Consider the following 27236-nt stretch of genomic DNA (forward strand, 5'->3'; position numbering starts at 1 on the left):
CTTTACTCAAAAATTTTACTGATGAATTTCTTCTTTGATTATTTTTTAACCCAATGATACCAGCTTCCCTTCCATCCTGTTTGGGTATTTAAGAGTTTCAACACACCTTTTAAAAAATAACTATCATTAAAAGCATTGACTAAAGTTATTCACTATGCTTCTAAAAGTTTTTACTCCTGGTAACTAAACACATCCATGAAATAACTTAGCTGTAATCAGGTATCTTGGTAGATTTCTATTGCCAATAGTATGTTTACCAGTTGACAGTTCTGATCTTTTTCTCATAATATCCACTTGAAGGATTATTTGACTTTGCCTTCCATATAGGTTTTTTAAGCATAAAGTATTTTTTTTTGAAACTGCAGATTTGTTAAAGTCATTTTGTCTTAATGGTTTTTTATGGAAGTAAACATGAACATTATGAGATATAAATGAAGTTTTATTTATTAATAGGCCCTGAGACAGGATTCTATATATAGGAAATGTGCTATAATTCACACTAAAAAACTAACCTGCTATAGCTAATAAATATATTCAGCAAAGTTGCAGAGTAAAAAACACAAAAAAATTAGTATATTTCTATACACTGGCAGTGAACACATGAAAAGGAGATTAATGTTTCATTTATGATAGCATTCAAAAGAATAAAATACCTGGAAATAAATTTAACCAGGGAGGTGGAAGACTTACATATTAAGCTGTCAAACATTGCTGGAAGAAATGAAGGAAGACTTACATAAATGTAAAGATAGCCCATATCCATGGACTGGAAGATTTAAGTTTATTAAAATGTCAGTTCAGCAAGATCTGTAGACCCGCTGCTATCCCTATCAAAATGACAATGGCTATTTTTGCAGAAATAGGAAAGCTGATCCTTAAATTCGTATGGAACCGTAGGAAGCCCCAGATCAGCAAAACAATATTGAGAAGGAAAATAGAAGTTGGAGACTTGCCGATTGCAAAACTTACTGCAGTGCTACAGTAATTGGAACAGTGGAGTACTAGCATAAAGATGGGCTTTTAGACCAATGGAGTAGAATCGAGAGTCAAGAGATAAACCCTAACATCTATGGCTAATTGATTTTCAACTCCGAAGCCCAGGACTGGTTAATGGAGAAGGTACAGTCTCTTCAATTAATGGTACTGAACAGCTGGATAACCACATGCCAGAGAATGAAGTTATACCCTTACAACATGGCTGAGCCTTGAAAACAGCATGCAAAGTGAAAGAAGACGCAAAAGACCATCCATACGCAGTGTCTAAACCAGGCACATCCCCGGCCAGAAAATAGATTGTGGTTGTCAGGGCCTAGGGAAAGGAGGAATGAGGATTTGAGTATGGAGTTTATTTTTTGAAGTGATAATGTTTTAAAATTAGATTGTGATGAAAGTTGTACAACTCTGAATATGCCCAGAAGCAGTGAATTATGAACTTGTAAGAGGTGAATTTTGTGAATTATATCGCAGTCAAGCTACTATTTTTAGAAAGGAGAAGAGCAAAATTGTCAGCTCAGGGATGTGCAGCTGTTCTAGGATATTCTCTTATTCAAAGACCATATTCAACCCTATAATTAACATGTTTTTTCCCTAAGAACTCATCTTACCCTGTCGTCCAGAAGTTCAGTGTAGACTCTTTGTTAACAAACTGTGATACTTGTAATGGTTCCTTACTCCTAATCTAACCAGGTAACCTCACAACATGGCCAGCAGTTTGTAGTTACAGTTTTCTCTTTTATGTCAGTGAAACCTGTCCATCTGAGATATTTGTTATAGTATCAGTCTACATCCCTTTGGGCTGCAGTGGCTTTCTCTTTTAATTGATGAACAATATCATGTTCTTCTGAATATCCTTTACTTTGTGATTTAGTAAGTCACGTATTGTTTTAAATTAGTAAGTCCTATATCAGAGGTTGGGAGAATAAATGGTTTAAGAGATTCTCACAGCTAAAATTCAATCTTAAATTGTTTCCATATAGAACTTTTAATTAAACCTCTCCTCAAGGTTTACCACTGTTCTGATAGCATATTGAAGTCCAACTCTTACTTGCTTTTCAAATTTTTCACATTTGGAGTGAAGAGTATTTTTCTTATGTTAGAGTAAATATGCAATACTTTTTATTAGTGTCCCCCTCCCCAAACACTGATTTCTTAAAGAACAGTTGAATGTATCTATTAACTAATAATCAACTGATTTTCTTTTCTGAGCTAGATGGTATACATTTTCCTGTGTAATTATAACCCTGAGTGGACAGATGATTTATGTGATGTGATGAAGATTTGGAGAGCCACAGTCAGGCAGCCAGGCTTCTACCTTTTCTTAGTCTAATGAGGTGGTGTCCCAGATAGACCCATTCTCACCAAAGCCGAGCCTATTAGACACATCCCCAGATGCCTGTGGAGTGAACGCCAGTGCTGGAGAGCTGCCTGGAACTGAAAATGCAGTCTGTGACCTGTGCCAGGTGCTTTTATTAGAAAACCTTAGAATCTAGGATTTCAGAATTTTGGCTGCCTTCAATGGATTGCTCTGAGAAATTCTGATCACATAAGTCACACATCCCTTTCTTACATTGTGATTCTCTCTTCTGACTCTGTGTGTGCTGCTTTTTGGAAAGTTAGCTGTGTGAACTATGATTTGTGTACTTTGCTGTATGTATGTATACTTCAACCAGGAGTTATGAGGTAAAACTAGTGTAGCAATCAGGAAGAGGTTTTTCACTTCATCACTTGTCTTAGTGTTTTAATTTTTATAAGAAACATATTATCTTTGAAAAATAAAAGAGCAAACCTTACAGACAAAGTTATACTGAGAGTTTTGATGGAAAGACCAGATAGTCTGTCCATGTTAGGATTTGGGGGTATAAAATCAAACGAGTTTAAATGCTGACTCTGTTCTTTCTTTTTTCTTACTGAGTCTGCACAGCAGTGCATTTGGGGACTTTCTTCGTCTCTCATCTAGGAAGCATCCCAATGCCAGCTTCTTCCTGCTTTTCTGGTAGTGTGACACCAGAAAGAACACGTACTGGAGGATAAAAGGAGAGGTGACAAGTTGTAGCCATCCTGGCCAATTCAGGGTACACACTTTTTCTTATAGCAAGCATGTCATATGTTGATTAATTATACTCTTCATCCTGAATCCCTGCTCTTCACAGCCTGTTCTTCATGGTCAGCCTGATGTCCTTGCTCAAAAACCAGCTCTTTCCACTTTCAGACTCTAGTCTGCTCAGAGTAAATGCCCTGGGTATGGTCCCACCACAGGATAACCGTGCCATGATTGTTTTTAGAAAGGCAAAGCAGCAAATGTGCCTTCCTCCTCCTGGCTCTGACTCATTCCTGCTGTGTCTTGTGTAGTAACTCCTGCTGTGTCTTATGTACCAGGCTTTAAAGGAGATAGGTGAAGTTGGGGACCTGCTGCACCTGAAGTACTCCCGCCGTCGGTCAGTGCCCCTCCTGGACAGGCCCTTTGATGAGATGACATATGAGGAAACGGAAGACTGAGCCTTTTTGGTGCTCCGCTGCAGGAACTCTCTCGCTCACCCAGGAGCTGCGTGTGGCCTCTCTCAGCCAGCGGCAGGATCCACACTTCCGTGGCCATCTCACGTGCAAGACGTTTCCTCAGCTGCTGACGGCGGCCACCTCCACTCAGCGGCGTTTTGTAAATAGTGAGAAACTGCTGCACATCCTTCCTTCGCTACATTTCACCTTTAAAAAAAAAAAAGAGGGTGACTCACTTTGCTTTTTTTGTCTATTAAAAAAAATGTTTTATTTTATAACTATTCTACTTGTGAAATCACGCTGACCACGCAGGCTGTTTCGCTCTCGCAGCCCCTCCCACTCCTGCGCCCAGCCAGAGCTCCTGCCATCCCTGGCCCTCCTTCCTGGGGAGCAGGTGCCTCCCACTCACCTCCAGTCAAGGTCTCTGAGGCTGCCAGCCTTGGACTCCCAACTGAGCCAGTCACGACACAATCCACCAGTGTTTTAAAGGTGACTGAAGTCTAGCCGTGTGAGAAAGGCAGTCAAGACTAACGTTGCTGAAACTGCCCCCCTCCACTTGGAACTCTCTCTGGCCAGGAGCCTCTGAGGCTTGGTCTTCGTCCATTTTGTTCTGGCCACCAGAGGATAATTCTCCTTCACCATCAAATGTTTCTCCATAATGGTCACCCTCTGAAGGTTATGTCCAGTTTCTGGGTGTTTCCCAAGCTGTAATCTGACACTCCCGTTCCCTCTTTAAGACACGGAGATTGCAGCCACGGACCACCCTGGTCAGACCTCGGTGCTGAAGCTGATGCCCAAGCTCTCTGCTATTGTGTGCAGAGTGGCCCCTCGGTGATCCTTCCTCCTGCCAGCACGAGAGGGCAGGGGCAGTGTGGAAAGAGGTGGTGGCTCCTCGTATCCACAGAATGTCTGGGTTGGTTATTACTGCTTTCTACTTCTCAAAATTATGACAGCCTCTGCCTGGGTCTGGGTCCAGATTAGGATTGAAACTGATAAAGGAAAATGTGGGTGAACCCCCCGGAGGGCTCAGAAAGCATTTGTCAGTTCGCTGAGTTTGTTAGCTCACCCTTTCTAGAGGATGGTCTATGTAAGTAGCACTCTCTGAGTGATGTTGCTCTTTTCGTCCTCAGTGGCCTAGTGCAGTTCTCAGCTGCCATCTGGGCCTCAGGGGCTCCGTCTCCTTCCGTTACCTCCTTGTTTCTCCCTGAGAAATTCTGAACACACTTTCACTAACCTGAGATCCTCTTTTGACTCTGTTTTCATACCAGGCAAGGGAACATCTTTCAGTGAGCTTTATACTGCTTGACCAAAGAACAAATCCGAAAATCACCATGTTAAAGTTCTTACTTTTTTTCCATTGACCAAAGCTTAAGTGAAGAGAACTTTGGACTTTTCTGTACCCAGGATCAGCTGTCTTTTAGTAGCCATCAAGTATTACAGGGGAAGGAGTGGAAACAGAATGAAAGAACTTTGTGTGAAAGCAGTTTTGTACATTTTTGAAATCACTCCTTTTATCGGCAAAAAAAATTCTCAGTCCCAGTTCTCTCTAGACATCTTGTCATCAGATGTGATATTTTGTGCTGATACGTTTAGTGGAGGGCATAAACGATGCTATTGCTGGTGAAGTTTTGTTTTCATGTCTTAAGTTATCTTAGGTCACTCTCAGCATCTGAGAACCTTAAGCCCTTGAAATAGTCTGAGGTTTTATTATACTTTTTTAAAGAATTAAAAAAAAAAATGAACCAGGTAGAGATGCAGACACTGCATTTAGCATGTACAAGTTGGAGTGAAAAAGACTGTGGTAAACTAAGTAATTAGTCATGTAAAATAAAATACATTACTAACAATCCTTGCACATCTAGGTCCTCACCATAGAACCCCATTAGAATACCAGAGAGCTTTTGCTGGTATAAAGTTTGCAAAAGTCACAAACTTTAAGCAATGAACTTAATGGCCAGTCTTTTATTTTGACTTGCATGAAGTCTCTGCAACTTAAAATGTCAGTTATATGGGCATTTAAATATATATATATGTCACTTTGCTATGCAGTTATTTCAGGATAAATGCAGTTAAGTTATAGGTTTATTTTGAAGTGAAAAAACTGTGATCTCACCAAGCACTCTACTTTCTAGAGGACAAAACATTATGCACACTGATTGTCTCTTCCTGAAACTGTAATGTAAATCTAGGGTCCAGTCATCACAGACACCATTATTTAACCACGTACTTGGGAAAATACAAGTGTATATAAATGAAGTCATTGGGAATGAGTAGAAACAAACCCAAAACAAATAAGTGTTGTTTAGTACATGGTTTAACACAGCCTGCTTCAGAAATCTGATGGGATTCAAACAGGTATCTGCTAACCATTCCTACCAAAGCTGATTCATCAGAGTTAGTTGATGGAGGTGTGACTAAACCTTACTACTTTTTCTCATCCCTCTTTTCATGTAGCATTGTCTTCATCCATTTCAGGTTTATATGACCGTTTTGTGCAGATCGCATCAGAAACCAGGAAGTGTATAACTAGGGGACATCAAAATCACATCCAAAGAATGGATCAAGTGGCAGTGGCAGATTCTCCTCCCATCTTTATTAAAAGCTTTGGCCTAGAATATGGTGTGTGTTTTGGAACAAGTAAATGTTGAACGGGAAGGTTCAGGGTTAAGGTCTTTGGAGCGCCAAACTTTTCACTTTGCCTTGGAACATTTTTTCCCTTTAAAAAACATTCTGGTCTCCGGAGCCCAGAGTACTGCTCGCTCGTTTGAAGAACTCGGCACCTTTAGTCTTTTCATCACTGTCTTAAACTTTGGTAATAGGGTATTTTCAGTTGGTCAAACAGGCTTCTTCCTTATGTAGTCATTGAAGGTGAACAGAAGTAAGGGACACAGCTTCTGAAGGCTGTGTGTTTGCCTGGTGCCTTTTCAGAAGCCAAAGCTGTGTTTATTCCCTCTCACCCCCCTTTCCAAATTGATGAAGATCTCTGGCAACTTGTCATACTGGGTTAGGCAGCAGCACAGAACTGCTAGTCATGTGAAGAAAGAGAATTCGGGTTCTTCTTTCGTATGAATTTGTGGCAAAACCACCTTCAGAAGGTTGAATATAATTGACTGTTGCCCAGTTTTCTCTTTTTTTGGCCACTCTGCATGGCATGCAGAGGTCTAGTTCCACAGTCAGGGATCAGACCCGCGCCTCCTGCAGTGGAAGCGTGGAGTCTTAACCACTGGACTGCTAGGAAAGTCCCTCCTGGTTCTTGTGTAATAATACAAAGAGTTGCTGTGACCGCATTCCCAGAATGTCTCTTTCGATATTCTAGGTAAGCCAGAATGGGTTTTAATCTCTACTTGCTCTAACCTGTGTGGTTAGAAAAGACAAAAGAGTTCTTTTCCTCTGTCCACTGTCAGGAACGTCAAGAATTGTTGAGCACTTCACACAGGTAAAATCAGTGTAGCCCCAAGGGGTAATGAAGGGGGAGTTATGAAAATCACAGGATTCGTCTTGGCCATTGAGCAGCTGTCTGCTTCAGTGCACCCTCAGCCTGTAGATTGATACGCTGCTACCGGCCTAACGTGGAAGCTCAGTGCCCAGTAGGCATCTTAGTCCATGAAGCCAGTTAATCAAAATATCTTCCATTCTCTCCTCAGCATTACCTCCATGAAACATGGTGTTCAGACTCCTAGCCAGTTGCCATGTGCCCAGATAGCTAAGTTAGACAGCTGGCTTCCTGCCTTATCGTACAGAAGAACTGTCAGGACTTGCCAATAATCCCTTTGCTCTTAATGTGTAAAAATGTCATTGCCCCTTTAGTCATTTCCAGTACTTCTAAGCACCTTTTCCTATAGATTGAGCCTTTTCTAGGGAGGAGACTGAAGGGGCTAGCCCAAGCCCTCATTGGAAATGTTTTTCTAGTCTCTGCTTAGTCTGGAATTGTCACATTCCCAGTCATTCTTGGGAAGGACTTGGGGGAGCTTTGGTCAAGGTCTTGTTTACTATGGAGTACACATGATAAATGGCCTTATAAACTGAAATTCTTTGTGGTATGATGAGTTTATTCAACTGACCGTAAAGAATTCAGTGGTTATCTTAAACTGCCGTTACTATGTTTTTAATGAAGCATACCCAAAGCTCTGTTCTTGTGGAGCAGTTTTGGGGAGGTTGAATGAAAGGTAAAAGTTAGTTCAGCACCCTGATATTGTGCCAGGCGTCCTGCCTTGTTGCTGTCTGCATGGATAGTGGATCCTCCCATAGACGAGGAGCCTGGAGCCCACTCAGTGTCTGCTTTTTCCACCATAGTTCCGGAGTTCCTTGTGCACAGCTTTGTCGCTTGGCCCAGGTCTTCCTAAGAAGTGTGGGACATATCCCTGACTAGGGTGGAATGTCTTCACCCTTAGCATTAGGTCTTGTTCCCTCAGTTGTTAAGGGTTGGACCAGTAAAACGCATCCTCAGTGGTTCTTCAGAGGAGACTAGTGAGGTCACCAAGTCAGCCAGCATGCAGACGCAGTCTTAATGATCCCTCTCTGGATAAAGGCAGCTACCATTAAGAGAAGGGGGAAAGATAAATGAAGAATAGAGACATAGCTTATGGGGAGCTGAGCTCTTTATTTTGTTGGCCTATATATTTTTCATTCCTGAAAAACTGGAATTTGCAAGAGGTGCTGTGATAACCCTTCTCCAGCCCTGTAATGCTCATATAATCTGAGAAAGAGAAGGGAAATATATAAATTACTTTTTTTAAGATTTAGTATTGTGTTAAAATGTCACCCTGTCTCCCTTCTTTGCTGAATGATTTTTTTGTTTTGTTTTTAATTTGTTGGATGATGGTTGAGCTATAAATAATGGCTTGGGGGAGGTGTATCCATTCTGAGAGTGTATGTTAAGAGCTGAAGGGGAACTACTTGAGATGACTTAAGAATCATCCCATGCAAATACATTGTTTTGCTCCAATAAAAAACTCGAAAAGCTGTATCTGCCTTTATTCATTCAGCCAATAAATACTGAGTACTGTTTCCACGCCAGGCACTGCGTGGTGTGTCCCTCAGTCGCGTCCGGCTCTTTGCAGCTCCATAGACTGCAGCCCACCAAGTTCCTCTGTCCGTGGGATTTCCCAGGCAAGAGTACTGGAGTGGGTTGCCATTCCCTTCTCCAGGGATCTTCCTGACTCAGGGATCGAACCCACATCGCCTGTACTGGCAGGCAGATTCTTTACCACCGAGCCACTTGGGAAGCCTGAGATGAATTCATACAGGGAGTCAAAAAGGTGGGGGAGACTTTTGGGTTCACAGTAGCTGGAACAGTAACAGAACAAGCTAAGATTTTAACAACATAACTCACCCCCTCTTCCCACCTTGTACTTTGTCTGGGTCATCACAGCATTCAACCAATAAATACCAAGTGCTCTTTCCATGCCAGGCACTGCACTGAGCATCACAAACAAACGAAGTTAGGGTTCCTACTTTCAAGTAAACAAATAAGCACAGGAACCAAATACATTAGAAACTACTCAGTGCTGTGAAGGAAAGGCGAATGAAGTGAGGCGATTGGAACCAGTGCCTGGTTTAGACAAAGGTGACAGGAAACTTCTCTAAGGAGTGGAGAGTCTGGAAGAGTGTGGTTGACAGTCACTGAGGAAAGGGCCAGTGGTGAGGTGGGGCTCACGAGGTGCTGGCCTGCTGCACAGGCTGTCGTGGTGAGTTTCACTAGGAAAATGAGTGAAAACTTCTACGCATTGGAAAGAATATCCCCTAGCATGCTTTTTTATAGACAATGGCAAATTGATAAAAATTTGTATGGAAATGCAAAGGACCTAGAATAGCCAAAACAATTTTGTAATGGGACTTATACGTGTATATGTGCTCAGTCATGTCTGACTCTGGCCCCCATGGACTACAGCCTACCAGGTTCCTCTGCCCATCGAATTTTCCAGGCAAGAATACTGCAGTGGGGTGCCATTTCCTACTCCAGGGGATCTTCCCGACTCAGGGATTGAACCTGATTTCAAAACTTTGTGCAAAGAAAACTGCAGTAACCAAGAGTGGTATCAACCAAGCAATTGATACTAGTCGTAAAAGAGCAATAAAACAGAATAGGGAGTCGAGAAGTAGACCCACACTTGTATGCTTAGTTGGTTTTTGACACATGCCAAGTTAATTCAATGGGAAAAGGACCTTCATCCCTTATGTACCATAACACAATTTAATCATAGATCTGAACATAAGAAAATTAAAAAAGCTTCTAGGAAAAACTATAAAAGAAAATCTGTGACTTTGGATTAGGTGCAATGGTTTCTTCAGACACAAAAGTCTCAAAAAAATGCTGATAAACGGGACTTATTAAAAAAAAAGGAATGTAAGTAAAGTCCTGGTGGATCAGTGGTAAAGAATCCACCTTGCAATGCAGGGGACATGAGTTCAATCTCTGGTCCAGGAAGATTCCACATGCTGCAACTAAGACCTGGTGCAGGCAAACACATTTTTTTAAAATAAAAATAAAACGTCACTATCTTCCCCAAGTTGGGACACTTGGGTTTTGAGGGCATTAGTCCACTGTGTCTCCCTTGCCTGGTAAAGCAATAAAGCTATATTTTTCTACTTCACCCCCTAACAAAGAAAACTAGGTGTGTTTGTTGTATGTAAGTTATACCTCAATAAAGTTGATCAACAAAAGAAAAGATAACCAACAGCATTTGGGAAGGAAGGAGTGAGAACAGGAGTGGATACAGACTTACCAGGAAGCTATTACAGCTGTTCAGGTAAGGGGCGGAGGGACTCCCAGTGGAGCGGTAGTGACTGACTTGGAGACAGGTACACTTGAATGAATGAACTCATGATTTTCAAACTCCATGTTTAATGTGGTGCAAGGTGCAAAAGTTTGATGAAACGACAAAATATTGAACTGGATGTGAAAACCATTTTACCAAAAACATCCTTTAAAAAAACCACATTTAGTAAAAGCAATAGGGCATAGCAGGTACTCAAATGCTAGGTTTCTTTGGGCTAGTATTTGAGTGTTTACGGGGAGTTTTGACATGTACACACTAGCCATCTTATTGCTACTACTGCTAAGTCACCTTCAGTCGTATCCAACTCTATGTGACCCCATAGACGGCAGCCCACCAGGCTCCCCCATCCCTGGGATTCTCCAGGCAAGAACACTGGAGTGGGTTGCCATTTCCTTCTCCAATGCATGAAAGTGAAAAGTGAAAGTGAAGTCGCTCAGTCGTGTCCGACTCTTTGCGACCCCATGGACTGCAGCCTACCAGCCTCCTCCATCCATGGGATTCTCCAGGCAAGAGTACTGGAGTGGGTTGCCATCGCCTTCTCCTGAGTAAATGATAGCAGCAAAGTTCAGACCCACGTGACCGACTCCAGACCCCGGCTGTAACCCCTGTGATGCGCTGCTCAGAACACTCGACCATTCGGGTAAACCAGATCCCAAATGGAACCCTAGGGCCACGTTTCTGGCCATCCTTCCCAGCATCTCCCGGGATCTGCTGTCCCTGCCCAGAATCCAGGCAGCCTTTGTGCTGCTCCGTATCCCCTGGATAGGCCTCTCCTAATAACGCCTTCTGATGGCTCCTCACCTACCTGTCCAAACCCCACCCCACCTGCCCTGTGGCACGGGGCTCACAGTCCCTAACGGCCCCATCCGGGCCTCTAAAATTGTCACTGCCACTCAAGAGTTCCTGATATTTATCACAAGCTGACTCGCACGCTCTACACGGGAGGATCCCTGCACGAGTGTCTGGCTGGAGGGCTTCGGGGGGGTCCCACTCTTACCCAGGATGGCAGGGCAGGGCAGGATCTTCCGACCACTCTCTCAGATGTGGCTGGCTGCTGTCACACCCGAGTCTCAGCTCTTTCCTGGCTCTTGAAGTGCTCAGAGAACACCAGGGGGGGAACTGGGTGCAGAGTAGCAGGTGTTTTACGGGTCTCAACCTCCTGCAAGGAGCTGGAGGAGCCCTGGCGGAGTGATTTCCAGGCCTGCCTTCCCCAAGCCAACCTCCCTTGGTTTGGGGCACATTTGCCCCAAATCTGAAGCTTCCCGCGTCTTGGGCTGCGGCGCGTCCCTTGCTCGCGAGGCCCTGGCGGTCCGTGAGCCCCGGCGTCGTCCACCGAGCGCCCGGGCAGGTGGGGGGCGGGGTGACCCCGCCGGGCTCGCAGCGCAGGACTGGAGAGCGCGGTCGGGAGGCCGCCACTTCCCCCGAACAGCAACTCGCTTGGGGCTGCGACGGCGACCGCGGTTGGGAGCGAGGGCGGGGAGACGGCAGGATCACAGGGAGCTGCCCGCTGGCCTAAGACGCGTCCGCGAGCGCGGGCGGCCAGTCCTCCAGGGAGGGCGGGAAACACACCCCGAGCCCCTGGCCTGCGCACCGGCCCCGCGCTCGCGCGCCGGGAGGAGGCGAGGCCGAACAGCCGCACACTTGGCGGAGCCGGAGGGAGGCGCGGGGGCGACGGGCAGAGCCGCCTCGGGAGGGAGAGGGTGCGGCGCCTGCTCTGCCGCGCGGGGCTCCTCCTCGGCGCGGTGCTGCTGGCCGCGGTGCGAAGGCCCCTCCTGCGGAAGCCGCGGGGCCCGGGCCGCAGCCGCGCGAAGCTGGCGGAGGTGAGCGGTGGGGCGCGCGCGGTGCCTCCTCCCCCGGCCCGCGAGGGCGGGCAGCCGGGGCCCGGCCACGAAGTTCCTGAGCACCCGGCGCTGGCCCGCTGCGCCCGACCTGCGGGGGCCCCCACCCCCGGGGAGAAACAACTTGGGGGCGGAGTGGGACGCGGAGTCACCCCGGAGCCGCCCGGCTTCCTGTCCCGTCCGCCTGCCGCGTCCCCGCGGCTGCCTGGCCCTGAGCGAACCTCGCTGGCAGCGGTGCCGGCCCGGGGTGCCTCCGAGAGGAGGGTCGGCGAGGACCCCCGCCCTTTGCGGGCCGGCGGGCGGGGGTTGCTGAGGTTCCGACAGTCCAGTCGCCCACCTCCGGTGCAGCCTCTTCAGTCAGATCTGCAAAGGATTTGAGTCCTTCGGGGTGTGAATTGAGGGAAGGTGATTGCAGCCATGAAATTAAAAGACGCTTACTCCTTGGAAGGAAAGTTATGACTAACCTAGATAGCATATTAAAAAGCAGAGACATTACTTTGTCAACAAAGGTCCGTCTAGTCAAGGCTATGGTTTTTCCAGGGGTCATGTATGCATGTGAGAGTTGGACTGTGAAGAAAGCTGAGCACCGAAGAATTGATGCTTTTGAACTGTGATGTTGGAGAAGACTCCTGAGAGTCCCTTGACTGGAAGGAGATCCAACCAGTCCATTCTAGAGATCAGTCCTGGGTGTCCTTTGGAAGGAATGATGCTAAAGCTGAAGCTCCAGTACTTTGGCCACCTGATGTGAAGAGGTGACTCATTTGAAAAGACACTGATGTTGGGAAAGATTGAAGGCAGGAGGAGAAGGGGACGTCGGAGGATGAGATGGTTGGATGGCATCACCGATGCAATGGATGTGAGTTTGAATAAGCTCCAGGAGTTGGTGATGGACAGGGAGGCCTGGCGTGCTGCAGTCCATGGGGTAGCAAAGAGTTAGACACGACTGAGCGACTGAACTAAGGTAGTAAGTGGGGTCCTCCAACTGCTGGGTGGGACCTTTGTATTACTAGGCACGTGGACAAGCAGAAGAGGCCAGTAAGAGGTAGAGGAACACTTTCTGGGGCTGAGGGGGCCTGTGAGTGGGCTTTGGATAAGCTCGAAGACAAAGGAGTGAGACCAAGAGTAGTTTCTGTACTGTGCTTAGTCTCTCAGTCACGTCCAGCTCTTTGGGACCCCAGGGACTGTAGCCCGCCAGGCTCCTCTGTCCCTGGGATTCTCCAGGCAAGAATAGTGGAGTGGGTTGCCATGCCCTCCTCCAGGGGATCTTCCCAACCCAGGGATGGAAGCCAGGTCTCCCGCATTGCAGGCAGATTCTTTACCACCTGAGTGAGCTGCATGGAGAGAAACTCCTGACTGTCAAAACCCTTGTCTCCCATCACTAGTTGTCCTCAGCCCCGCCCTTCCCTCCTGGACTGCAGTGGACACTCATCCCGTGGGAACAGACGCTGCCAGACTCATTCTGGGGTTTGCAGGAGCAGGCCTGTATAGTATGGGTCCTGCCCTTCCCCTATGCCCGGCAATTCCAGGAGGAGACCAGAGTGGTCCTCCTTTTCCAGACTGAGGGCCGAGGTGGGTGCAGGAGAGCACTGTGAAGTAAGAGAGCCCCAGCTTGGGACCTTCTTGGTGATCAGGTTGCTGAGGTCACTCCAGAGGCAATGGGAAGAAGGAACCTCCCTTCACTGCATTTTGGGGCTTCCCTGGTGGCTCAGTGGTAAAGAATCCACCTGCAATGCCAGAGCCACGGGAGGCACGAGTTCTATCCCTGGGTCAGGAAGATCCCCTGGAGGAGGGAATGGTAACCCACTCCAGTATTCTATCCCATGGACAGAGGAGCCTGGCGGGCTATAGTCCATGGGGTCCCAGAGAGTCAGACAAGACTGAGCGACTGAGCGTGCACACACTGCATTCTAATGGGGTCTCTGTGGACTGCTGTCTATCCATATGTTTTTCACAACTGCCCTCCCTCCTAAGGAGATTTTTAGACTCTATTTTGTTCTAAGTACCTCCCCCCATGAAATGTTAATACCACATATATACTGTCTGTTCATGCACTATGGCCTTTTGGAGTGTTACAAACCATTGTAATACTTTGATTTTTTTTTTTTTTTTTTTTTTGCCTTTTCCCTGATATCTAACTTTTGCCCCTGTTGAGAGTACATCCTGTAGACCAAGGGTTTTCAGCCTTCACACTGCAGTCATTTTGGGGTTGTACAATTCTGTGCTGTAACATTGTAGAATGTCTAGCAGTATCCCTGGCCTCTACCTACTAGGTGCCTGTAGCACCCACCACCACCCCCCAAACAGAACCAGACATTTTCCCCTAAGAGATACTCGCCTTCCCACCCATTGTTGGGAGCCCCTGCTGAGGACAATCCAAAGGAACCGAACAGCCTCTGGCCAGTCCCGCCTCATGGGTGGAGATGACAGTGGAAATAGAATTAATTAATTGAACTGGCATTTTTCTAGCCATTTGGCATAAATACTTTCGTATTGTACTTACCACTTTATATTGTAATTATCTTTAGTATGTTTGCCAGATCTGCCCCCAAGGCCAGCCTAAAGGATGAGTTATTTCAGAGCCAAAGTCACGTTCCCAGCCCTAGTATAGAGCCTGGCATGCGCGCTCAGTCATGTCCAGCTCTTTGCGAGCCCATGGACTGTACCTATCAGGCTCCTCTGTCTATGCGATTTCCCAGGCAAGAACACTGGAGTAGGTTCCCATTTCCTCCTCCAAGGTATCCTCCCAACCCAGGGATAGAACCTGGGTCTCCTGCATTGCGGGCAGATTCTTTACTGTCTGAGCCACCAGGGAAGCCCTGTTCTAGTTAGGAGCAAACAGCCAAACATCAAACAGCCTTGAGCAAACAGCCACAGGGCCTAGCATTTTGTGTTCCTAGTCTTTTTGTCCTCATTTGAAGAGCAAGGAAACTGACAGTGGGTCCAGTAACTCATCAGCCAGGATCCAAACCCAGTTTGCTTAATTCTCTGGGCTCTGGGCACCTCACCCTGGCACCCACCACCTCCTTGGCTGGCAAGGGAAGACCCTGGGGTAGGGCAGAGGAGAGTTGGGGGCTTGCAGCTGCAAGAGGGTAATGGAGGTTAGAACTAGCCAAGAGAGAAGAACCGAGAGAGGGCAGCTGCTCTGCCGCAAAGCCTGTCCTTCAGGAAGGGTCCACCCCCGGGGCAGAGCTGGGGACACTCATGCTGCAGCAGCAGGGGCTCCCCCACGGCGGGAGGAGGCGCTTTGCTAGGGCACAGGCTGAGATGAAGGACTGGACACAGAGGAAGGAGCCTCCTCTCCAGGGATGCTGTCCAGGGCAGCGTCATGCATGTGTGTGTGGGTGTATTTGGGGGGGTGGGTACTTGGCAATTCAGTCCTTGTCCGTCATCCAGCCAGTTACCCGGCAGCAGGGCCTGGATTGCAGGAGGAACCTGGAGGGTTGAAAGGTCTCACCTGCCAGGTGGGTGGCACCTAGAAGCAGGTATTGAAGGTACCTGAAGGTATCTGAAGATTGGCCTTCTTTGTTTGAGGCCTTTCTAGACTAATGGGTGAATAAGTGACCGAAGGGGGACTGGCACCCAGGTCTGTGTGGGGCCAATCCCGTGGCCTTGCCCTCTGCCACCTCCAGCACCTGGGCTCCTCCCCCCACCTTGACTATGACCTTTGTTCTCCCCCTAGACCATCCTTCTCTCTCTGAGAACTTGGAACCACTGGCAAGCCAGGTGAGGGAGAGAGGGAAGGTCAGGAACGGGGGCCCGGAGGCGCGGCTGCTCAGTGGTCCAGGCAGGTTGCAGCCTCCTTGCTGGATCTCACTGTCCTCACCTCGCCCCTGCCGCTCTCACCTCACTCGATGGTTCCGGGGACCAAAGCAAAGGATGGATGAGAAAAGCAGAGCATCCTGCTCCAGTGTTTTGATCGTTTGACACATTCTGCACCCTGGAGTGGCAGGCAGCGAGCCAGAGGGTGCAGCCCCTACCTGGAGCTGGCAAAGCACAAAGGTTCAGAGCACGGGCTCTCCAGCTTTATCACCTGCCTCCAAACCTGCTCTGCCAAGCCCCTGTGTCAATCAGTCAGTCAGTTCAGTCGTTCAGTCGTGTCCGACTCTTTGCAGCCCTTGGGCTGTAGCCCGCCAGGCTCTTCTGTCCATGGGATTCTCCAGACAAGAATACTGGAGTGTATTGCCATGCCCTCCTCCAAGGGTTCTTCCCCACCCAGGGACTGGACCCACATCTCCTACAGCTCCTGCACTGCAGGCAGATTCTTTACTACTGCGCCACCAGGGAAGCCCTCTTATCACTCTTACCTCCCTCAGTTCAGTTCAGTCGCTCAGTCGTGTCCGACTCTGCGACCCCATGAATCGCAGCGCGCCAGGCCTCCCTGTCCATCACCAACTCCCGGAGTTCACTCAAACTCATGTCCATCAAGTCGGTGATGCCATCCAGCCATCTCATCCTCTGTCGTCCCCTTCTCTTGCCCCCAATCCCTCCCGGCATCAGGGTCTTTTCCAATGAGTCAACTCTTTGCATGAAGTGGCCAAAGTATTGGAGTTTCAGCTTCAGCATCAGTCCCTCCAATGAACACCCAGGACTGATCTCCTTTAGGATGGACTGGTTGGATCTCCTTGCAGTCCAAGGGACTCTCAAGAGTCTTCTCAACACCACAGTTCAAAAGCGCCCTGTGTAACCCCGAGCAAGTTACTTCACCTCTCTGACCCTTGGCTGCTTCCTCTGGGAAGCGAGGATGATGCTAGGACCTGGTATGTGTCAGTACCTACAGGGTACCCAGGAGCAGTGGCCCCATGCAGAATGACAGTGCGGGTTCTCTAAGCGTTTCGAGATGGCAACAGCAGAGCGATAAGCCTGGTGCAGGTACGCAGGCTTCACAGCCTGAAGCCAGCCCTGGTGCTTGGAGGGCGTGCTCCGAGGTCTCCACGGTGGGGCCAGGGTGGGTTGGGTTACAACAGCACACGCCAGGGAGAAGGGTGACATCCAGCCCCATCCCTCTGCCCATGGTCCTCTGGCTGTTGACTGCTGGGACTCCAGCACCTCTGGGACGCTGGAGTGACTGTGTGCAGCCTGGCTCTGGAGGGGCGCACTTGGACCTCAGAAGCAGGGGGTTAGAGGAGGCAGGGTGCTGGGCTGCACCTGGCAACTGGGTTTCATTATCTGGAACAAATTCCTGACCCTGGAGAGGAGGTATGAGAGGAGAGGGGCAGGGGGCTTGTGAGGGAGGCTCAAGCAAGGCAGTAAGGGTTTGTGGGGGAAGGCTCTTGTGTTAACTGCCCTGCCAAGCCTGGGAGGGTATGCATGGGCCCGTGTGTGTGTGATAGAGAGAGGGGCAATGGATGGTGGGGCTATAACTTGGTATATATCTGTGTATCTCATGTTTATCAGGGTAATGTCACCATCCCCCGAAAGAATGGAGTTGTGTATTTGTACACACGGAAAGCTCCACATTTGAGCATAACAGATGTGGGAGATGGCCCCGTGGGACAAGCAGGTGTTCTTACACAGGCTGGAGCCTCAGCATTTGCTTGAGAATGTCCTGGAGGTCCGTGCACTGCCTGGTAATCCTGGCTCAGTGGTAGGGTGGCGGATGTGCTCTTCAGACCAAATAAGATGTAAAGAGCTAACTGTGATGGCTAGAGGGGTACTGCCCTCTCTCTCTCTCCGAGAACTATCTATCACCTCCCCTCGGTGACATTCACTGCACGCTTGCCGTGTGCTAGGCACCATGCTAACCCAGCCATCCTACAGATAGGGACAGCCAGCCATTTCCCTAATTTACAGGGGGAGCAATTCAGGGAGATTAAGTAACCTGCCCAAGGTCACACAGTAAGTGTCCAAGTTGGGGTTTGAAGGCAGGCAATGTGGCCTCCAGCCTGCACTCGTTACCCCCATGTTCAGGGACCAGACAAGAAGATGAAAGCGGAGATGCTCTGCATGCTGAGGTGGTTGCCCTTGAGGGGTTATTGGCCTCAGCATCTGCACAGGCACCTCTGCACTGATGCCTGGGCGTTGAGATCCAGCAGAACTGCACGTGAACGCAAGCGCCTTTAGTGTAACCTGCGAGATCTTATGTAAATCCCTTGCCCTCTCTGAGCCTCCATAGCCCCATCGTTAACACAGAGATAGTCACACTCACCCTTCAGTGTTGCTGGCAGTCATTCAGTCACGCAGCAGTGATTTACTGAGCGCCTGGAGGGTGCCAGGCACCGTACTGAGCACAAGATACACGTGAGCAAAGCAGACGGACATTTCTTTCTGCACGGGGCTGACACTAGCTGGAGTGTCAGGAGGTATGTAAAGGACCTGGCCAGGGCCTGGTATGGAAGACGCGCTCAGACAATGCTCGGGTGCTCTGCCCACCTCCCCACGGGCCTCACTTCCCGTTGTCTGAGGGCTTTCACCAGCACCGGGACCTGCTCTGAGCTGTTCATGGCAAGCCAGACGTGGCTGGAGTGCAGATCCTCTCCCCTACCCAGCCTCCCTCAACCAGTGACTGACGGGTACCTGGGGTGCCCAGAGAGATGCACGCTAGTGGTCCACTTTGGTCACTGGCTTCATGGAGCATTCTTTATTAGCCGCCTCCCTTCCCCGACTCACTCTCAGACTCCCTGCTTGGTCTCCAAGGATTACTGTCCAAAGGAACCACTTGCCCTTGAAGCTTTGTCTCAGAGTTGGCTTCTCAGGGAACCCAGACTAAGGCCAGATAGCCCCCTCCACCCTGGGGAGTTCCCCAGGGGCTGATACAGGGCAGGAGGCTCCCAGAGAGAAAGGGAGTGTGCATGGCTGTGAAGCTGAGTCAGGGCTTCCTATGGGCTCTGCTCATTGTCTGGTCCAGGGGGCACCAGGGCGGGGAGGGCTGGAAATGGACCCAGCTCGCTGAATACCATCTCTGGTTCCATTTACAGATGAGGATGCCCACTGAGGTTAACCACCTGCCAGGGTCCCACAAGTCAGAAACCAGGCCACCACTGGGATTCAGACCTGGCAGCCTCTAGAGCAGGGTTTCTTAACTAATAGCACTGTTGACATTCTAGGCTGGAAAAATCCTTGATTTCCTTGCTGTGAAAGGGCTTCTCCAGTGGCTTAGTGTTAAAGAATCCGCCTGCAATGCAGGAGACACAGGAGAGGAGGCTTTGATCTCTGGGTCAGGAAAATCCCCTGGAGGAGGAAATGGCAAACCACATGCACTTGTAAAATCTCTAGCACTCCCTCCTGTGATAACTATTAATACCAATATCACTGCCAAATGGCGAAACATGGTGCTTATGCCCACCATGCTGGGCCGTCTAAATCAGCTGGAAAGGCTGCAGACCCTGAACTCCTGTTCCCCCAAGTCTCCCTTCTCTGTGCTGAGGCTGCAGACAGGAACAACTACCCAGTCACAGGGACAGGTAGGAATTATGGGTGGGAACTGCTAGGAAGCCATCATCTGGGGAAGCTCCAGGCCTCCAGGACTGGCCAGTGAAGGTGTTGGATTGTCGCCCTACTCCTCTGTCCATCCTCTACTCATCCACCCTGGGTATCTGGACCAGAACACTTTCAGTCTGGATTTCGAGCGCTGGTTGAGACGGGCCCAGGGCTGCCCTGGGACCAGGTGTTTAGGGCAGGAGCCTTGGAGCCAGGCATCTGGGGACCACAGAGGGAGGTGGTCAAGGGGAGAGATGTGAGAAATCAGACTGATGCAGCCCCTGATTTGTGCAGTAGACTCTCAGCGCTCTCACCTGTAGGGCTGGAGCATGATGGTTAAGAGTGACGGCTCTAGGCCCAAGCTGCCTGGTTCAAATCCTGGTTCTCCCACTAAATGTCTGTGTTACCCCAGGCAGGTTACTTGCCCTTTCGGTGCTTTACTTTTCATTATAAAAATGGAGATGACAGCTAGCACTGACATCTGAGGGTTGTTGGGAGGATGAAGCAAGCAATTAAGTGTTTGGAATAGTGCTGGGCACACAGTGGATGCTGTGGAAGTGCTTGATAAGCAAAATTCTGACAGTCCTTCCAGGCAGGAATTATTGTCCTCATTTTGTTGATGGGAAATCACCAGATTGAATGAGCTGGTAAGAAGGAGAACTGGGATTTGAACCCAAGCTGATCTGACTTTCCAGATCCATGTTTTCCAGTGCTACCACACTGCCCAGCTAGGAAGTGGGAGGTGGGGTCAAGGCTGTGGCCTGGGTGAAGCAGGGTGCAGAGGCTCACGGGGCAGAGCTGGACAGGCTCATTCTGCCCTGGTGTAGGGACCTGGGCAATGGAGCTCCACCCTGGAGGTAGGTGCTGAGCTCTCAGGGTCCCAGTCTGAGCAGAGAAGGCCAGAAAAAGAGCCAGAGACATCCAGGATCTGCTTTCACTCACTACTTGCGCTGCAGCAAGGACAGCCCCAGTGTGGACCTCATGACACTGGCCGGAGGAGGGAATTGACTGGCAGACAGATGGACACACCCATGGCCTAGAAATCCAGGCACCAGGTGGGCAAGCAAAGGAAGGTATAGCTGTGGTCAGGGGTGCCAGGGAATACAGACCCTACGTGGATGGCTTGGGAAAGCCAGGTGGCAGGGGGGCGTTGGAGGGGAAGGATCCAGGCCCGCTGCCCACACCCGCGTCAAGGCTTTCCAAGCCCCCTGCCCTGACCTGGGAGGGCCGGAGTGTCTGTTCTCTGATGAGGACTCTGGGGGATTCTGAGGCTGTGACCTGGACTTTGGAATTGCTGCCTTAAACAGCTCCCTTCCCCTCCAGGGCTCATTTCTTCCATCTGTGAATGAGGAGGTGAGATTGTGTCTCTTCAGTGTGTAGAAACCTGACTTGACCCCTCCTCCTCATGCCTCACTTTGGCATCATTTCACCCGGGCACTTTGGGGGCATCGTCCACCCTCTAAGGTGTCAGAGCAGACGTGTCTGGCTTTGTCTAATTATTTATTATTTGGCTGTGCTGCGTCTTCGCTGTGCTGCTCGGGCTGTTCCTTGCAGTGCGTGGGTTTAGTTGACCCACGGCCTGTGGGATCTCAGCTCCACGTCTAGGGATCACACCCACATCCCTTGCACTGGAAGGCAGATTCTTTACCACTGGACCACCAGGGAAGTCCCCAGACAGACATGTTTGGGTACGTGGTCACAAGTGAGTGTGTGACCTGGTCTGCCCCCAAACCTCCTGCTTCCCCCCTGCTCCCCACCCCCTCCCAGCCTTTCCCAGGTCCACATGGGCCTTGACCTCAGGCACCTCCCTGCTCCTCCCTCCCTCAGGTCTCAGCCTCCCCAGATCCCAGCTCTCCCAGAGAAGAAGAGGAGACCCCTCTGCTCTCCAGGGCCCACCTCCAGGCAGGGCCACGTCGACACAGATGTCGGGCGCTCCCTGAATCCGCACCCCTGGTCCTCGACAGGACGCCCTCACCCAGGACCCTGAAGGATGCCCCCTTGCTGCTGGAGCTGCAGAAATTGCCGGGATTGGCCAATACAGATTTGAGTGCCCTGAACCCCAGCATCCAGGTGAGGGCTACAAGGGCAGCCATGAACCCAGCAGATTCCTGGAGAAAAGTTTGGCTCAACAGCTCAGCTCCGAGGTCAGACATCTCATCCTATATTCCCTGGAGGACGGGGGTCCTGTGTGGGTCAGACAAGGTGACTCCCGTGCCCCACCCATGGAGTAGGAAGAGTTGGGTTTCCTCACTTCTTAGCTGCAGACCATCACGTGGCTCTCCCAGCCTCTATCGCCTAGACCATGTTGTTGTTCAGTCGCTCAGCTGTGTCTGACTCTATGCGACCCCATGAGCTGCAGTATGCCAGGCTTCCCTGTCCTCCACTATCTCCTGGAGTTTGCTCAAATTCATGTCCATTGAGTTGGTGATGTTATCCACTCATGTCTGGTTAGACCATAGCAAGGGGCAAAGAGCACCAATCTGGCAGGGCTGTCATGAGGACTGAATGAGCAGAGAATGTTTCTTGAGCTGCAGGGGGTTCCTGGAATATGGGCAGAGGCCAACTAGAAAGCCCTGAAAGTCTGATCTTCCCTGGCCAGGCCCACTCCTTGCTACAGGCCCCTGAAGAAGAATAGGGTAGATTGCCCACCAGAGGGGCTTTATGGGAGAGAAAACTAGAGAGGCTGGTGGAATTCCAGCTTACAGTCTTCACTGTCAGCCCTGAATCCCTAAAGATAATAATTCCTGCATTTTGTGTACCATCTACAGCTTACAAAACACTTTCACTGAAAGAGAAAAAAGACCACAAAAATATGAAACACATAACATTCTAAAGTTGTTTAAAAGTATGTGTGTGTATCTGTATATCTAAACTTGGAGTGTTAATTACCAAAATGTTACCTGTCAAAAATGGAATATGGGTGATCTCCCTTTTCTTTATATTTTGTTGGTTCCCCCCCAAAAAACTTTTGTCCTTTGACCTCATATTACTTTGTAATAGCCCCAAAATGATGTTTTTAAAGTTCACTTTCAGATAAATGATTTCATGTTACTTATTTTCTGTCTACAAAGTGGTGACCAACAGCCCTTCCCTGGGCTGCTGGGGGGTTTGCTGTCATTTGCTCTCATTTTCTGGCCCTACAATGAGGAAATGGAGGTTCAGGGCTGTTAGTGGCCCCAGAAGCTGGGCAGTCTGTGGGCTGCTGCAGCCAGAATTCAAACCCAGCTTCTCGTAAATGAGTGGATCTCCAACTTGGCACGTTAGAACCATCACATCTGGTCCCATCTCACACTAGTTAAATCTGTCTGGGGTGAGATTAGGGGGTCAGGAATCTCCTGCAAAGTCCGATGCAAGGCCAGGGCTTAGGCTATGACCCCAGTTGCCCCAGGGAGGCCAAGAAGGTTGACCAGAAGAACAGGCTGGTTCAGAGAAAGGGTTGGACCTCTCCTCCTGTCCCTAGGCCTATCATCTCCCTTCTTTTTGGAGTCTGGCTCTGAGCCCTCCCTCCGTGGCCGGGTGTGTCTGTCCCTCTGCAGGTGACCATCGAGGTGGTGGTGGATCCCCAGGATGAGCTGGAGATGGACCTGATGGCTGAGCCCAGCAATCGCTGGTCTGAAGGCGCCCCCCGCTGGCAACCTGCTGAGGAACTCTTCTGGCCTCTATCCTGGGGCTACTTAGAGGGTGAGGAAGAGAGGCCCCATCTCAAGAGCAGAACCTCAGGGGAAGAGCAGGAGGAGGAAGAGGAGGACAACCCCCCAGAGTACAGTGAGGGTGAGGACCCAGAGGAGGACCGTGAGGAACACGGTGGAGATGACCAGGAGCCGGGCTTCAATGGGGCCGCAGGAGGCTGGGAGGAGGGCCACTGTCCCCTAGAGATCTTTGAGGAGCCTACAGTGAGTACCCCCATCTTGACCTCCCTGGCTGCTGCCCCTGGAGGTCCTGAGTGGAAATAAGGGTGACAGCTTCCTGGGCAGGGGCAGCTGTGGAGGTCTGGAGCTTAGGCCCTGTACCAACACCATCATCAGCTCAATAGTAACACCCAAGGCTTGCAAAGGCTTTAAAAAAAAAAAAAAAAAAATTTGACTCTACAATAGCCCTGAGATCCCTTAAGCAAAACAGGCATTTGTTAATAATATATTTATTCACATCTATCAGTTTTCCAACAAATTAAGAAATATTATAAATCCCACCACTCACAACTGACCTCGTTTTCAGACTGTGTGAGTCTGAATCCTGGGTCTGCTGTTTACCAGTTGAGTGACCTTGGGCAAGTTACTTAACCTCCCTGGGCCTCGCTTCCTTCCTCTACAAAATGGAGATGGGCACCACCCTTACTACTTGGAATTAAATGTAGAGAGTGGTGAGTTAATGCTTTTAAAGTCTAAGTACATAGTAAACAAAGTATTGGCAATTATTATTTTAGAAAGCAACATGACAACACAGACTGTTCAGAAAATATCACCTGAAACCTGCCCCCCGCCCCTGGCCACCATGACAGGCATTTTTATTTTTGCATATTGCAGTTCCGGTTTTCCCCTGGGTAAGAATGTTTCACACAGTGTTACAGCTCTACTTCCCAGAGCCCTAGTGTCTCATCATTGGTTCAGACTAAGTCATAGCAGGCTTTCCCTGTTTTACCAGAGTCATATAAGCTAACAAGCAGAATTTTCATGATTTTCGACATTTCTTCTATCGATTTTTCGTAATCATTTGGTGCCAGCCTGTTCAGACCTGCCTGGGAAGTAAGGAGAGAGAGGGCCGGGCATGTGTGTTCGGTACTTCAGGGGTTCCAGTGAGAGCCCTGGTGCATTTCGGGTCCCTCAGAGCAGGACTGGGTCACTAACGTGGGGAGGGGGGACATTCTTTAATACTACGAGTGCCAGGGAAGTATCGTCAACTATGGTTTTGATTGACATAAAACTGTAACTTAAAGATGTAGGGGGACCTTTCCAAGGCCCCCCCAGCAGTGATCAGGTGGCCTCCAGGTAGCTTTGCTCTATGTTGCTGTGTGGGCACAGAGTGGGTGACTGGGGTTTGTGACACCTCCTGCATTTGCCCAGGTGTTCACTGCACAGGGGTGCCCAGCTGAGCAGGTGAGTGGGGGTGAAATTCAACTGCTGCTTTATCCGCTAGGGAAGTCCTGGCCCCAGGGCTGTGTCCTCCACAGGAAGGGGGTGCCTTTTGCTAATTCACACCAGGGTGCCTAGTGGGCTCTGCCCACTCACACCTGGCTCCCTGCCTTGACCCAGACTATGAGCTTCAGGAGGAGTGGAGCCCCTGGTCTCCCTGCAGTGGGAGCTGTGGCGGCGGTCAGCGGAGGACTCAGCCCTGCGGAGGATTCAGCCCTGCGGCTACGCCTGCACTGCCTCCAAGTCCCGCGCCTGCGACCTGCCCCCTGTCCTGGTGAGACAAGCCCCAGTGCCTGGAGAGGGAGTGGCTTGCACTTTCTGAGCCTTGTATAGGGTGGACTCGGGAGAGGGGAGCCAGGAAGCTCACAAACGTGGTGGTCCTGCCCCGTCCCTGGTGGCTATGGGCACCACAAGCTTAGTGAGGGCTGGCGCCCACCAGGGGCACAGACATACCCTGTGGCACCACCATCCTGGCCTCCTCTCTTCCCCAAGGCGCCAAGGACAAGGACCCCTTGGGCTTCCCCAGTGAGAGGTGGCAGCCCCTGGCCCACGATGCTATGGGCATGCTCAGTCCAGGTCAGTGTGGGGGGCTAGCCCTGCCCTCTGGGGGTCTGGAGGAGAACCTCTCTCGGAAGGGCGGAACCTCACTGCATGGGCAGGAATAGGGCCTCCTGGATGCAGAGGACATCTTCCAGCTGGAAGGTTAGCCTCCCCAGCAAGGGGACCATAGCACATCTGAGCCCTCCCCCTCTTGCCAGGCCCACCGGCCTTTCCCAGCCTGATATTCCTGCTGAGAAGAAGGTCTTGAGGGGAGCCACAGAGCTTGGGAGATCATCCAGTGGAACAGAACAGGACAGGGACCTTGGGGCTTGCCCTCCCTGGTCACTCTTGGATGCTCCTGGCAAGCTCGCTCTGGGGAGCAGGTGCTGTCAAAACTGGTCAGGGGCCAAAGCTCCAGGACCGCTCCTTTCCAGCAGTGAGGAACAGCCCACGCTTTCACCAGCACACTCCCAATCTGTGTCTCTGGCGCTCACCTGCACCCCCAAGGAGGCAGGCAGCTGCCAGCAGCCTCCTTGCAATTGACTCCTGTGCTCCATGCTGCAGAAGCTCGCTGAGCCGGGAAGGTGCACCCAGCCCTGTGGCAGGGCAGGAGATTCCCAGAAGACTTAAGTCCGGTCCCAGCCCTCAAGGGGCTCGGGTCTTAGAAGGAAAGACGCACAGGACCAACTTAGGCCCAGCACTGCCAAGCAGGCCCTAACGGTCTGGAGCAAAGAAGAGGGAGCAGTTTGTTCTGTGTGGTCAGAGAAGCCACATTTCCCAACGGAGGGAGAGGGGAGGAGAGCAGCATAGACAGAGGGACCGCTGGAGGCCCAGAAGGATAGAGTGAGCCTGAGAAGGGTAAGGTTAAGAAGGGTAAGGTTAAGAACAAGAATGGGCGAGAGTGGTTAAAACAGGGAAACGTTCTTACCAGGAGGCTGAAACAGCTGTCCCTGCCCCCTACCACCACAGCTCCTTCGAGATCCCAGGATTTTTCCCACCACCCTGCATCTAAAAGGACAAAGGGTAGCTCATCAGGGCTTGCCAGCCCCCTCCTCCAGCCCCTTGGGCGTTGTCCATGTGGTCATGGCCTGTTGCTTCAGCTTGCCTGTGTGGTGTTGTGTGGTCTCTCCTGACCGTGTTGGCCAGGTAGTTCTGCCCCCAGCTCGGGTGTGGGTACCTCCCTGCCTACCCGTTAAGATGCCTCCAAGCCACACCTTTGTACTGGCCCTTGAGTAACCCCCACCTCACCCAGGGGCTGACCAGTCCCTCGTTCCCCCGCCACCTCCCCTGCCCTCTGCAGATGTGGACATCTGAGAGAAGTGGCTGAACGGCAAAAGTGACTTCCTGGCCAAATACCTGAAGCCAGGTGCTGCGGGCCCTGCCCAGCTGCCCATGCGTGTACGCGTTGGAGGCCGTGTCCAGCGCCGTGAGCCTGCGGGACGAGCATCAGGGACGCAGCTTCCGCTGGAAGGATGCCAGCGGCCCGCGCGAGCGCCTGGACGTGTACCGGTCCACAGCCCGCTTCTGCCTGCGCTCTCTGCAGCACGTCGGCAGCCCAGCACTGCTGCTGCGACGTGAGCAGCCAGCTGCTGACCCGGGGAATGGGTGCCGGTGCGCCCGACCTGGTCAGCACCGACGTCTCACCCGAGCTTCCCTTCAAGGTGGACACGCTGCCCCGGATCTCATGTAAGGCGGACTGCAGCCGCTACCATGTGGTGAGGCCCGCCAACAATGGCCAGGCCTGCGCGGACACCCTCCCGAGGAGGAGTACCTGGCCCAGTTGCAGGAAGCCAAGGAGTACTAACGAGAGGCTGCCGCGCTGGACGTTTCCTCGCAGGCCCCTCGCCTTCGCCCCACCTCTGCCCAGACCTGGTGAGGCCAGTCTGGAGCCTTGAGCCCTCTGCTTGGGAACCTGGGGCGGGCAGGTCAGCACGGTGTGGGGTCGGGTTGAACTGTGTAAGGGTCCCAGGGGGAGGCCGGAGCTCCGCCCCCTCTAGGGGCCCAGGGCGAGGCCGGAGCTCCGCCTCCCGGCCGCGGGGGCT

At 50.6% G+C, this 27236-nt stretch overlaps 2 protein-coding genes across 2 annotated transcripts in view; both read left to right on the forward strand.

The window, feature by feature from the left end:
- The window catches only part of SPTLC2 (serine palmitoyltransferase long chain base subunit 2), a 102546-nt gene extending 94047 nt beyond the window's left edge, over positions 1–8499 (forward strand). The window contains exon 12 of the mRNA XM_018053912.1: positions 3376–8499. Within this exon, the coding sequence (XP_017909401.1) occupies positions 3376–3495 (120 nt within the window). The 3' untranslated portion in view covers positions 3496–8499. The remainder of the gene's footprint in view (positions 1–3375) is intronic.
- On the forward strand, positions 10332–26998 carry ISM2 (isthmin 2). The gene is given in 14 exon segments (XM_018053756.1): positions 10332–10350; positions 11658–12451; positions 13492–13678; positions 15789–15832; positions 21353–21848; positions 23024–23461; positions 24775–24842; positions 24845–24917; positions 24920–24928; positions 25147–25230; positions 26495–26553; positions 26555–26733; positions 26735–26943; positions 26946–26998. Coding segments are annotated over 14 exon segments (2712 nt in total).

The sequence above is a fragment of the Capra hircus genome, chromosome 10 (genome assembly GCF_001704415.2).
Source record: "Capra hircus breed San Clemente chromosome 10, ASM170441v1, whole genome shotgun sequence".
Lineage (NCBI taxonomy): Eukaryota > Metazoa > Chordata > Mammalia > Artiodactyla > Bovidae > Capra > Capra hircus.